General features: G+C 56.9%; 1 protein-coding gene across 1 annotated transcript in view; it reads right to left on the reverse strand.

Annotated features, from left to right (window-relative positions):
• Nucleotides 1-1,495: 1,495 nt before the first annotated feature.
• Nucleotides 1,496-13,766, reverse strand: part of DUOX1 (dual oxidase 1) — a 34,638-nt gene continuing 22,367 nt past the window's right edge. The window contains exons 25-34 of the mRNA XM_006170730.1: nucleotides 12,288-12,518; nucleotides 11,646-11,745; nucleotides 11,396-11,445; nucleotides 9,774-9,901; nucleotides 5,616-5,769; nucleotides 4,985-5,217; nucleotides 4,616-4,774; nucleotides 3,113-3,268; nucleotides 2,861-3,010; nucleotides 1,496-2,193 (exon numbers count right to left, since the gene is read on the reverse strand). Of these exons, the coding sequence (XP_006170792.1) occupies nucleotides 2,071-2,193; nucleotides 2,861-3,010; nucleotides 3,113-3,268; nucleotides 4,616-4,774; nucleotides 4,985-5,217; nucleotides 5,616-5,769; nucleotides 9,774-9,901; nucleotides 11,396-11,445; nucleotides 11,646-11,745; nucleotides 12,288-12,518 (1,484 nt within the window). The 3' untranslated portion in view covers nucleotides 1,496-2,070. The remainder of the gene's footprint in view (nucleotides 2,194-2,860; nucleotides 3,011-3,112; nucleotides 3,269-4,615; nucleotides 4,775-4,984; nucleotides 5,218-5,615; nucleotides 5,770-9,773; nucleotides 9,902-11,395; nucleotides 11,446-11,645; nucleotides 11,746-12,287; nucleotides 12,519-13,766) is intronic.

The raw sequence follows: 13,766 nt of genomic DNA on the forward strand, positions 1-13,766 counted from the left end.
CCCGGCCCCAGCCGCGTCCGCGCCTCCGGCGCCGCCCCGGGGCTCACGGGGGAGGGGGCGGCGAGGCGAGCAGATTCTGTTTATGAACCAGCTCCGGAGCAGACACAGGCCGCCTGTGAAAAGCACTTTCGCAGCATCAAGTTCCCTTCTTTGACGAGATGTCAAAACATCCCCCGCCGCTCCCGCCCCGGGCTGGGGCACACGGGGCCCGCTGGTCGCGCGGCGTCCCCTCCCCACCGCGCCGCCGAGTGCGGCTCCCCAAGAGCGCGTCCAATTTCCTGCTAACAGCCATTTGTCTGGGAGGAGGGGGACGCAGAGAGACAAAGAGGCACCGCGCCAGGCGGGAGGAGCGGAGCGGCCCTGCCACGCGGAAGCCGCGCGCCCGCGGAGGCGGGAAGGCTGGCAGGGCGGACTGCGGGCGTCCTCCCTCATTTCCTTTCCGGGGGATAGTGGGGGCCTGCCGCGCCTCCTTCGTCCTCTGATGGATGATCTGTCTCCTGGAGACCCTGGCTGGCCCCGGCCTCGATCTTCCTAGGCTCCCGGCTCGCGACCGGTCCGGCAGTGCGGATCATGCGCGCCCTCTAGTGGCTGCGCCTCGAACGCGCGGTCGGAGGCTCAAAGCCACGCCTGCCCGCGGCCCGGGTGATACTTCCGAGGTCAGAAGCTGAAATCTGCTCATACCTGTGGTCCTAGCCCCTGGGAAGACCCACTGAACATCTGGGAAGAACTGCTGTCAGGTCGCATCAGGCCCGTTCTCCTGCTCCCAGGAACAAGTTGTGCAGAAACTCCCTGACATGTTGGACAAACACCCACCATTGGGGCGCAGCTGCCTAGGGAGGGCATTCTGAGGCCCTCTTCCAGAACCTAGACATGCAGCTCCGAAGAGTGGTGTGAATCAGACGACTTGGGAGTTTGATCCAGGAGCCATTTTCTTGAAGATATGTGGTCTGGCAATCCGTGGGGACAATAGAAAGGATAGCTTGAAACTGGACACTGTTTCTTAAATTCCCTCGTAGGGGTCTGCCCTAAGTAGAGTTGGAGAGCATCCAGACATTTTGCAGATTAGAAAAACTCACGGAGGTTAGTGATGTGCGCCTGTGTGTGCCGGCTGCCTGCCTGAAAGACCTCTGGGTGCGGGCGCTCCACCCTCCCACTGCTCAGAAGGCTGGGAGTGACAGGTCCTGGAGGAGATCCGGCCAGACAGCTCACTGTAGGCTTCCTCCCCCGGCCCACCTCCTCAGAACCCACCACCCTCGTGGCCTCTTTTGATCAGGAGTGGAAGGCCCTACGTCATCGCCCTGAGAGGCTCTCTCCAGAAGGGCAACCCTTGCTGGGGAAAGGACCTCCAGCTGAGGCACTTGGCCTTGGGCTGGTTCCTTTACTCCGCGGATACTGGCAGCCCTCTGCATCAGCCTCGTGAGCTGGTCAGGGGAGAAGTTTCTTCTGCCCGTGCCTCACCCCAACCCGGGGCAGAATAAAGAAACCCGAAGGCAGAAATGTGATTTATTTGTAAAGGAGATGTTTGGAGCAGGGAGAGAAGGGCTGAAGAGCTCTGTGTACATGGGTACTGGGCGAGGGCCTAACTACTGCACGCATTTACAGTCTTGGGGAGATCAACTGTGCTGTCGGACTGGGGTGCTGAGGCTTCTCTAAATTACTTGTTGTGTGTCTGGCCTCTACCCCCTCCAAGGCACGTGCCAGCCCTTTTGTAAGTGGGGAGCCCAGAGAGGGAGAGGATTAGGGCTGGGGAGGATTCTGAGATGCCAGCATCTGTGCTTCCAGTTCATCCTCAGGTTCACAGCACCCTACACGTGCATGCTACTTGTCAGTTTGAGTCCCCCTCCCCCAAGCCTGGAAGAAAAAAGCTTTGCCCCAAACTAATAGCTCCTCCCGTTACCAACCTCTAGTCCCGAGGCAGTGCCCCCACTTCTCGAGACTGAGACTGGAGGTCCCTGAGCCAACACATGGTGACTAATCATGGCCCCCTGGGCCAACAGGAAGTACAGAGGTGAGGTGTGGGTCTGAACCTCTGCTCAGCTGGGCGACGGGTGGAGCCCTTGGGCAGAAGGCCTAGAAGTTCTCGTAATGGTGGGCGAAATGGGTCCGATCCTGCCTGTTGATGAGCTGACAAGCCTTTTCCACATTCTTGGTCATGCCAGGGGGGCCACAGCTAAATACCCCGATCTTCCGGACCTGTTACAGGAGGAAGAAGTGAAGGCTAGCTCATGGTTCAGAGGCAGAGTTAGCTCAGTGTCAAAAGGCGGTCTGGCCCTGAGTGCAGATACAGGGATGACTCTGTTCAGAGGAAGGTCTAGGCCCAGGTTCACGGTGCAGGCTAGGATTTTGCTTACATTCAAGACCAGCAAGACACCGCGCAAGGGCTTATTGAGTGCTCGCGAAGGCTTGCTGGGAGCAGGCATAGCAAAGGCTAGTTCAGGGTTTACTATAGAGTTCCTCATAAGGACTGGGCTAACCATTGTCCTGGCTGATAGCACAGCGTCTCACTGAGGACCAGCCCAGTGTCTGAAGACCAGCTTAGTGTCCCAGGGCTGTCAGTGTTACTGGGATGGGGGCAGCCCTGAGGTTATAGCAAGGACTAGCTCAATTATTGAGCTCTTCCTTCTGGATAATGCATCATGGCTTCAGAGATGGCAAATGCCGCCTGTTACCTTCTTCCTTTACTCCCTCAGAGTGACCCCCCCCACCACCATCCTTTCCATTCCATTGGCCCACCAGTCTCTAGGGGATGGGTTCTCATCTGCAGCTGATTCTTCTCTGAGGGAGCAGATTTGGGAGCTTTGCTCAGAACCAGATGCTAAGGGTGAAGAGAGCCCTGAAGAGAGTCTGAGGCGGGACTGACCTGGGGGTGGACCTCCTGCAGGGAGTTGAAGAAGGGTTCGAAAGGGGGACGGCCGAAGTGGGTGACAGAGCGCAGGCCCGTGAACAGGCTCCGGGTCAGCACCTTCTGGAAGTGGTTCAGCACCTTCTGGAAGTGCCGCTCGCAGATGTACTGGGGGAGGGAGAGGTGGAGGAAGGTCACAGCCAGGAAGGCCAGGGTGGACCCGTAGCGCAGACGGTGGCCCCCCACCCTGCCTGGCCGGCCCTGACCTACCAGCATGGTGGTCCTGAGGTCGAACTTCTCGGCCAGCTGGGTGATGTAGATGTGCACGGACACCAGGTCCTGGTGGTCGTTCTCCTCCACCTCCCGGATGATGTCGGCCAGCCACTCGAACTGCCGCTGGGTCCGCGTCACCCAGATGAAGTAGATCTGGGGACACATGCCAGAGCTTGGACTGGGCTCAGCTCAGGCATCCTAGGCATGCTGGGAGTCTCTGTACTGACAGAACTCTCTGACCTCAGCCAATATTTGGCTCTCCCCAAATGCCCTGGAAGGATGGAGTGTATGGGTCACAGGGCCTGCCTCTGAGGCTGGAGATGGAGCTGCCCCAGGGCATGAAGGTGAGAGATGGCCTGGAGTCAGGCAAAAGGACCCTCTCGATTAGGGAGCTGAACGTCTTTTGGATGGGAAGCAGTCTGTCCATGCTGGCCCTGTCCACCACTCCCAGTGGGACCTGCTCTGCTGCCCAGGGGGAGAGGGTGGCTGAGGGACATGTCACAGAGCAGCCTCAGGAAAGACCCATCTGACTGGAGTAGATGAAAACGGGCTCAGAGAGACCAGCAGAGGAGCCCTGCCCTGGGGAGACACTCTTCAGCTTCTGAACTGGGGGAAGTAGGATTGTGCAGGTTAACAAGCGCAGGCAGGGGGCCAGCAGCTGTGTGGTGGTTAAAGCTGGACTCTCACATGGCTGACCACAGTTCGGTCCCAGACCTGGGTGTGTATGCGTGCATGCCCAAAACAAAATCCCAGGAGAAGAATGGAGGAGAAGGGATTGTGGCGTGGCCATCCCCCTGGGAGGATGATTTCTCACTTTCCCTCTCTCTGTTTCTTCCTAGTGAGTGCATGCACTTTATGACAAAAACCTTAAAAAAAAATCAATTAATTTTAAAAAGTGCATGCAGAGCTAGCATGGACAGAGAGGAGGAGAGCTGTCACCTTCTGAGTGCTGACAGCATGTGGGCTGGGCCTCTGCCCTGCGGGATTCCAGAGCCCCTGACTCACCTGCCAGGCCCAGAAAGACGAGCAGGGGCCTGCCACCAGGTCCAGGCTGGGGTGAAGGGGCCGCATGTGGAAGGAACTTGAGGGCTTTGGCTGTACTCCTGGGGCCCACCCAGCCCACCAGCCTTGCCTTGCCAGTTTTGCGTGTGCCCCACCCCAGTCCTGCCCTTCCCTCTCCCAGCCCAGCAGAGCTCCAAGTGCCGGCCTCCTCTGAAAGAGGGAATGGATTTCTTCACCCCCAACCAACCCTGCCTGGAGGAACCCCCAGAAGCAAACCCTGTGTAGAACACTCCATAAGTGAGGGAAGCCAGGAGCCTGGGGGGCACTAGCAAACCAACTCCGTCTTTCAGGGTTTGGAGATACTCTGCCGCCTCCCTACCCCCAGGTTTCAGACCAACTTGCCATTGCCCAGATCAGGGAGGCTAAAAACAGTGGCCAGAAAGAAAGGCCCAGACAGGGAAGAGGGCCCAGGCACATGGGAAGGAGGGGGTCACTTGCCTTCTTACAGAACACTTGGCAGCTCACTGACGACTTGAAGACCAGGTCTTTGAGGATGGAGGCAAAAGGAGTGACCCCAATGCCCCCTCCCACTAGCACCGACACCTCAAACTTGTGCCACTCCTGGTGGCCCTCTCCAAACGGCCCATCGAGGTAGAGCTGCAAGGAGGGGAGTAGTTTGAGTCAAGCTTGTTCACTACTACAGGCAGAAAGGTGAGGCAGGGAAAGGCAGGTTATGGAGTTGGAGGGGGTGGGAGGCCTTATCTGGATGGAGGAGGGGAGAGGCACAGTGGGGAGTCTGGGGCTGCAGGGTCCAGGCCTGCTACGGGCTGTGGGAGCATACGGCGCATCTGGCATGGGCTGGGGCACCTTCGGGTATCTGGCACAGCCGTCGCCCGTCACAGGGGAGTAGATCTCCCTGAGGCGAGTGGTCCAGGGCCCCGCTGCTCGGATGTGCAGACTGAGCGTGTCTTCGTGGGGCGCGGAGGTCAGCGTGAAGGGGTGGTACTCGGTGGTCCCCAGAGCCAGGCAGGCGATCCGCACCCACTGCCCTGACTTGTACTCAAAGCCCTGGGGCCGCTGGAACTGCAGGTGGGTCACTCCTGGGGAGGGACAGTGGGCAGGGGGCTGCTGACCTGAACCCACCAAGAATGTGGCCTCCAGAGCGTGTTTCCCTGCCCGCAGCCTCAGCTCTGCTCTGGAATCTGGTAAGGGGGTCCTCCCTGCATCAGAAGCTCTTCTCTAAGAGGGCTCGGGCAGCACTGGGGCTGGTGGGCAAGGCAAGGGGCAGCCTGGCCTGGATTCTGTCACTATCCATAGTGAGATGGTCCCAGGTCCCTTGGCAAGAAACTCTCCTTACCTGCCGTCTCGTCCCTGCCACCCCAGGACCCTGCCACATCCACTGGCCTAGGCCAGGAGACTGTGTGGTCTGTGTTCTCCCCCTGCCTGTCAGCTTCCTCAGCGTCACCAGTCTGGTTCCTGAGAGCCTCTGGGCTGGTACCTGAAGGCAGCAGCTCGGCCTTCACCACGCCGATCTCCACCTTCTTCCTGCTCAGGCTCACCAACTTGTCCCCCATGTAGATGAGCGCCGGGACCAGGAAGAAGATGTGGAAGCGGGGCAGCTGGATCAGGGCGAAGCTGCCGTGGATGATGAGCTGTTTAGAGCGAAGAGCACAGCTCAGGCCCGGTGACACCCCCAGCCGGGTCTGGGCAGACTCAGACCTTAGACCCTGCGTCCCTCCCACTGATATATCCAGTTCCCACCTCACCGTGTACCACACTCCTCCCAGGTCCCCAAACCTCAGTACCCAAACTCCTTCTTCCAAAGCGTTTCCTGAAGAATGAAACTTTCCAGCCCTCTGACACCACCCTCGGCCAAGCAACTCTCAGCTGGGTTCATGTAGCCCCCCTAACTGGTCTTGTTCCACCAGGACTCAAGACAGCCAGTGTGCGTTTTGTAAAATTCATTTTGTATCATCCCCAGCCTCAAGTGTTTTGGTGGACTTCCCACTGCACTACAAAGCCTGGCAGTATTCTGAGCTCTGCCTGCCAGCCTGTCCCCCTCCCTGTCCCTCAAACACAGCAAGTTCTTCCTGCTTCAGGACCTTAGTACCAGCTGTTCCCCGTGCCTGGAATGACCTTCCCCCACTTCTCATAGCTAGCTCCATCTCACTTTCGGGTCCTAGAAGAAATGCCAAATCCTCAGGCCTGCCTTCAGCCCTCTCTGTCACCTCTCCCTGTCGGCACCCTCACCGCACCTGCCATCGCCTGCGATACTTCTGTTTGTTCACGCACTCCCGGGTTTACTATTGTCTTTCCACTGGACTGAGGGTGGGGACTGTTTGCCACTATATTCTCAGCTCCTAGCAGTTTCAGCCTGGCACACAGTAGGCGCTCCTGTCAGTAGATGGGACTGGCCCTGCAGCCTAGTGGTTAAGGGAGCCAGATCCCATATGGCAATTCAAATCCCAACCTGGTGACTTGACACACTGCATACATGTGCCTGCGTGCCCCAGATCCCAACGGGGTGGAGAAATAGAAGGAACTGAGGCGTGGTCATGTCCCATTGTGGGGGGGAGGGCTTTCCCCTCTCCCTCTCTCTGGGGAGCTCATGTGCCCTCCAGCAATTAAAAAATAATAACAATAACTGGGTAGAGCAGTCTCCCGGTATTTTCTCAGTGTGGAGGCTAAGAACACCTAACTCAGTTATTTTTCATGACATAACCGACGGCATCATCCGGTTCTGGTCCTTTCCCTAGGAAGTGTCTATGGTGGTCAGACACTGCTGGCCCCATCCTTCCTACACACTTGCTCCCAAGTCTGGGTCAGTCTGGGTCAGTCTGGCCCCTCGTCTGCTTCTCCTTAGGACCCACCCCCTCAGGGCTCACTAGCCCAGGATGGCCAGACCCCAGGTGTCCTTTCAGACCATGTCCGCTCCACTCTTGGCAGCCTGTGGCGCTAAGGCCCACCCCCTCCTCGCCACTGCTGCAACAGTGTGCTACTAGTTCTGCCTCTTTGCCTCTTGGGCCACTCGCTTTCCATCTCCTCTGCTGGCTTCATTCTTCCTGCCACCTCCAGTCCCGGGTGCTGCCCAAGCCTGGTTTCCTCACCCTCTGCTATTCTCTTTCTATGCTGTCCCATGTGGCATGGTCTCTCATCCTAGCCACAGCCCCCCAGCTTCAGCCACAGGCCCCACATATCCACCAGCATGTCCTGTCACCCCCTAATGTCACCAGCCTAGCCAGGCCTGGTTGCTCTGTCCCTGAATACCCTATCACCATCCCCCCACACCTGTGCTCATGCCCTTCCTCTACCTGGGCCGCACTTCAGTTCCCACTCTGCCCTGTTAAAGCTGAGCTTCTCTCTCCAAAGGCTTGGCTCAAGCCTCCTCTTCTCTCCAAAGTCTTCCTGAACCAGTTTAGGCCAAGTGACACTCCCATCAGTGAGCTCCAATAACCTACTGTTGGAACACTCCAGCAATTCATCCAATCTTGCATGTTCAATTTGATTATTTCATACATGTGGCTACTTCTGCAACAAATCTTAAGTTCCTAAGGGAGCGGGGTTATAACCATTCCCCTAATCTGCTGGGTCTCACACAAAGCTAGACCATAAAAGACCCTCAACAGATATCTGTTAACCTGAACTCTGCTTCCTTTTTTGGATCCCTTCCTCCAGCTGAATGTTTTCAAATTCTTGAACCTTTTCCTGCAGGACTAACACAAGCCTCTCTGAGTTCTTCTCTGAACTGGCACTGTTTTCCTGGGTTTCTTCATTGTGGAGCTCACGCCCAACCCTAGGGCTTTCTAGCATCATCTGGCTGACTACAATGGCAGGGTGACCTCATGCTGTTTCTACACCCCATTTCATGTTGGCTTTACTTTTTTTTTTTTGGAGAGGCTTTTGCTATAGGGCGCATGTGCTCACCAGAAAGACAGAGACAGAGAGACAGAGAACTAGAAATCACCCCCCAGGGGGGATAGCCACACCACAATCCCTTCTCCTCCATTCTCCTCTCAGGATCTTGGGCATGCACACACATGTACCCGGCATGAGTTTAAGCCACCAGATCCAGGACTCGAACTGCGGTTGACTACACAGGAGTCCAGCAGTGTAGCCATTATGCCATCTGCTGGTCCCATGTTGGCTTTACTTTCAAACCACAAAGCTGCTGCAGATTTCTGGCTGGCTGAGGGGCTGTAGTGGTGGGGGCAGCTGGCCAGCTGAGCTCTGGTGTGCTAGCCCTGCCCTCTTCAGCCTGGATCCGAAGCCTGGACACCCTTCCCCAGGGACCACTCTAGACAGGGCCTCTTTCCTTAGAACTTCTCTTTCTGCCCAAAGTCATGTGGCCGTGTCTGGGATAAGAGGGAAGGAGGAGGGTGCTTTGGCCCTCAGCTCCCGAGGTGAGTAGAGCTGCCCAGCAGAGGAGTCTGCACCTTTCTTAGGCCCCAACGTTCCTGCCAGCAGGAAGGGCATCTCTGAACCCTAGTGATGCCCACAACCCAGAGGTAAATCAGAAAGGGAGCTTTGTTTCAGGGAGCCAGGCTGACCACTCTTCTGGGTCTTCCATTTTGCTCAAAGAAGCAACTTTATCACCAGGAATATCTTCACCCACAACAGATGCAGTAGCCCAGGATACTAGGACTCCACCCATTATTGGGAAGGTGAGGAGGGAGGGATAGATTAACCACAGCTGCCAAAGAAGGGAGAGACGTCAGAAACAAACACCATCGGTTCTAGGGAATGTCCTAAGCCAAGGCTGGGTAGACCGTAAGGTGCTGAGCCACAGGCCAGTTGGAAACAGACCCTCCTACCTACCAGTGAGGACAGACCATACCTGGGTAGAGGCCGTGAGACAAAGGAGCCAGCCAGACTGAGGCCATAGTGCTCTCTGTTTGTCTCACAACAAGGAGACCCCTGTGTGCGGTTCTGCCAGGGCTCTGGGCTCCCTGAATGCTGGCAGCCAGGCCACAATAGCAAGGACAGCTGGGGTCTGGGCATTTGGTTTAGGTGCTCAGAGAGGCCATCTGCGTGCCCTCTGGGGTCTGTAACCATGAAAAAGGCAAGAAGGGGAGATGACACAGGGACATGGGTCACAGTCAGCTCTGGACAAACCAGTTGAAGCAGCTAGTGACAAACCCAGGGACAGGTGATGGAAATAGAAGGGAAGGGCACTAAGGGAAGGGAGGCAGGAGGCCAGATTAAGGAGGAAGAAAGGGAATAGATGGGGTCCTCAAAAACCCATTTTATCAGCAATCCAACTGGAGCCATTTTGAGCAGGCTCATGAACTACACAGGTTAACTGGGTGGTGGGCCCAATGCCCCCCAAACAGGATCAGAACAAAAGCGGCAAAACCCTTTAAAGATAAATTTCTCCTAAAAACGGTGATGTCCCCTTGGGTGCAGGCAGTCTGCGCAAAGTGGGGAAAGACTGGCTGAAGCGATGGTGGGGGTGCCTGCAGGGAATGCTGATCGGCCCGACAGGCTTCCACGTGCTGCTTCCTGGGTCAGCCTCCTGGACAACCCTGCACTAGCATCCCATTTTCGAAGAGCATGGAGACGAACATCGGGATGGAGAGTTAACGACCTAGCCCCCGTTGCCTCCCCGAGAATGCCCGGCCCATGCTCTCGGGCCTGGCTCACAGCCTGGCGCTCTCACCAGGACGTAGAGCAGGATGTAGAGGTGGTGGGTCAGCCAGAAGCCCCGGAAGCTGCGGCGGCGGAAGTGGTGGGAGGCGAAGACGTACATGATGGCGAGGACCAGGAGCAGGATGACCCCTGTGAGGCCTGTGAAGTGACGAGCAGTGTCTTGCAGGGGAAGCCACTCTGAGACCTCCAGGGCCAGGGTCCGCTTCCCACTCCATGGCCCAGAGTAGGCGTGGGAAGGCCCCAGCACCCTCTGTTCCCCTCTGCCTGGCTGCCCATCACGGGTACCTTTCCCTTCAGCAAAGCCTTCGCATCCTTCATTGCCTTTGTCACCATGCTTATTTTTCACTTGTGTCATTATTTGTCTTACGTCTGTCACTTTTCTGACTTAGGTGCACAAAAACAGGGAACAGGCTGGGCTAGTTCCCCACCAAATCCTACTACCCAGTGCCGGGCCGGCACTCTGTGGGTCTTACGTAAATACCTGTTACGGGAATGGATAAAGGAATCATTCCATTTGCCCACTATGAATAATCATCTATGCTGAATGAATGAATGAATGAATGTCATCTACTCTGGGCCCTCTGGGCCAGTCATGAAATTATTGCAGGCCATGCCCTTCCAGAGTTAAGGTTTCGTCCTTGTCCCTGCACCACTGTGCCTGGCAGCCACAGCACGCGGTGTGAGCACTGACATCGGGGGAGGCCACCTTGTCTGCTCACCAGCAGAGCCTCAGGCCCAGCCTGGAGTTGGCGGGAAACCCTTCCTTGCACGAGAAACCCCAGGTTGGAGGTACACTGGAGTTTAATACTGGAGCTGGAGTGGTGGTGTATGAACAGAGAATAGTCCCTCGGGTGATCAAGGAGGAAAGAGGCAGAAATTAGGAAGATTAGAGCCCTGCCGTACGGGAAAGCAAAGGTTAAGAAGGGATCTAACCAAAGCCTGTAAAGTCTTGAACGGAGAGGGGAACGTAAACACAGCCTTATTCATTGAATCCCAAAGCGCTGGAATTAGCAAGCACCTTCTGAAGTTCAAAGCAGATCGTTTCAGGATTAAAAAAAAAAAAAAGTAATAAAAAAAACATGCTGTGTTTCACAAAGAGGAGCGAGTACAGAAAATGTGTTACCCCAAGGAGGGAACAGACTGAAAATATAAATAGATTCAAGAAGAGCTTGAATAGATTCACAGCTAATCACTCTAAAATGGGCGATTATAGAGGGTTAGGAATACGCCCCTAAACAATCTTTGCCAAGACATACTACTAGGGATGGGGGCCTTTGTCTGGTTGACAAAGACCTTGGTTCTTCCCCATGTAGCTATTCAAAGTTACTGTCATGATAGGCGTGCATGTTGGGGCGTGGGGAGCTAGACTAGAATGAGCTAGTAGAACTAGCCTCTACGAGGGAAGGGACCAGTCCAGAGTAGGGGCAGGAACGCAGCTAAACTCCTGAGTGTAGGACTGGAACGCAGAGCCACCAGAGCTGCTCACTCCCCAGGAGTGTCCTCAGGGCCAGAGAGCAGAGCCTGGCTCCCTACAGCAGCTGAGTAAGTCTAGGCTGCCCCGTGGCAGACAGAACCCACCACCTGGAGCTTGGAGTCAGCCCCAGAAAGTTGCAGAGCCAGGAGGACTCTCACCTGGTACGGTCTGGAAGAACCACCAGTAGTACTTCTGGGGGAATTCAGACCTGCATGGAAGAGACAGCAAGAAAGAACTCTGAGAGGAGATCTCAGACTTCCAGAGGAAGCAGCCCTGCCTGGCCACCAACCTCTCTGCCAATCTGAGGATGGGTGCTCAGGCTGGTCATTGTCTGCTGCATAGCCTTGAAAGCGACACTCCTCTGGGCCAAACTCCCGCACTCCGCCCCCCACGCGCTGCTGTGCTCACCCATTGTCATGGAAGAGGCCAGGGAAGAGGCAGGAGAGGACGCTGAGTGGGCTGACGGAGAACAGGTACACATTGACCACGTGGCCCGCACTGTGTAAGACTGAGGGAGACCAAGGACCAGGGTGTGAGTCCAGGGACAGTCCCAGGGATGGGTGCTCAACACATTCAGCCCAAGATGGAAGGTCCTGGTCAAACAGTTGGGAGCCTGGAAAAGGAGCCTAGGGGCCTGGACTTCTGGCCTCTCGTCATCCTCCGTTTCCTTCCCCTAACCCCATATGTGCACCATGCGTGAACACAACCACATGAGCCAGGAATTACCCCGTTAGAAGTTCATCCCTTTGGTTTCGCTCACAGAGCTGTGTTTTAAAACATAAAAACTGGGAGACAGAACACATTATGTGCACTCATTCTGGGGTGTTAATAGCTGTCAGCTGGAGGCTGATGAGGCGCCCTGGGAAGCACCCTGGTGTGGAGCAGTGAGGGCTCCTGGGCGTCCTCCAGGGGCCGGCCTAGCCAGCCCCGTTCTGTGCAGCACACACGAGCCTCGCTGTACAGGTAAGTGCAGGCATGTGTGTGTGTGTGTGTCGGGGGGGGGGGGGGGGGGCGAAAAGAGACAGGGATCCCGAAAGCCCCCGGCCCTGCCTGTGAGGACGATGGCGGTGGAGGCGATGAGGCGATGGAAGTCCACGGCGGCGTCGAAGGGCACGTAGCGGTTGAGGAAGGTCTCCCGCAGGAAGGTGATGAGGTTGCGGCACATGGTGAGCAGGATGTAGGAGAACATGAAGGAGATGCTGGCCGCCGTGCCCCGCGACAGGATGATGCCCACGCGCGTGGTGTCCGTGATGCCCTTGTGGTGCGCTGCAAAGGCGTAGTCTGCGGAGACGAGGTGGGGACGGTGCGGAGGGGGCCTGCTGTTCAGAGGGCCATTGAGCTCTGGCCCTGGCCACCAGCCACGCGCAAGAGGCCTCCGGGTTGTCTTTCTCGAGCGGGCCCCACTCTCTGGCACCCTGGCACCCGCACGATGTCCTGCCCTCAGGCTGTCACTTATCGCAGGCCCCGCCCCGCGGGCTGTCTATCATTCACACTAGGCCCCGCCCCCAGGGCTTGCCCTTATTTCCAGCCTCGTGCCCCAGGCTGGCACCGAGTGACGTCACTCACAGTAGGCCCTCTCCAGGAAGAGCGCCCCTGCAATGGCGTAGAATACGGCCACGCAGCCGATGTGGCGCCGGTAGTTCTCGATGAAGCGCTTGAACTGCTGCACGGTCTGGTGGCGACGGCTGCGCTGAAACTTCTCTCGGTGCGCCTCGGTGAACAGCAAGGGCTGGAACGACGTTACCCTGGGAGACAAACGGCCTGAGCCCTCGATCCCCATCCACCCAACGCTGGTGGAGCCTCGCCTCCCAGAGGGGATTCGCGGAGCAGCGAGGGACTGGTACCAATTCCGAGGAAGAGGCGGCCAGTGACCACGGGAAAGCAGGGTGCAGACCCCAAGGGCCATACCACACTCAGTGAGCTTCTGGCTAGTCATTTCATCCTTGGGGATACACTCTGCTGTCCATACACACTCAGCCCCTTCCCTAGCTTCCAGCTCCCACCAGGCACCAACTGTCAGCCTTTACTGGAGGAGACTCAAAGGACACCTCCTCCGTGAAGACTTCTCTGATCTCCCCAGGGACAGGCAAGAGCTTCCTTGTGCTCTGAAGCCCTTGTTCTTACCACTGTTACAACCTTCATCACTGGGCATAGTAATTCTTAGTGTGCCAGACTATCTGGCCAGACTGCACACTTCCTGGGCAGGGAGGGTTCCTTCTGCCTGCACTCCCAGAGCTCAGATGGTGACTGGCACCGAGTAGTGGGTGTATGCGTGCCGGAGAGGTGGGTGAACTGCCCGGGCTTAAGGAGAACAGCAGGCGTACTTCTTGCCAAACCTCCGTCGAATCTCCTGGGGAGGGTCCATGTCCTTGGGACACTGAAGTCTCGGTGGTGTCATCTCAGTCCCGACATCACTGCGCGAACAGCGGGCACTCACTCTGGGAGACGGACTAGGACAGAGATGGACATTGGACCTTGGCCACCTCAGCCCTCTGTGGCCCCAGGCTGCCTCAAAACCTCCTCTGTCAT

The sequence above is a fragment of the Tupaia chinensis genome, unplaced genomic scaffold (assembly GCF_000334495.1).
Source record: "Tupaia chinensis unplaced genomic scaffold, TupChi_1.0 Scaffold148874_1, whole genome shotgun sequence".
Taxonomy (NCBI): domain Eukaryota; kingdom Metazoa; phylum Chordata; class Mammalia; order Scandentia; family Tupaiidae; genus Tupaia; species Tupaia belangeri.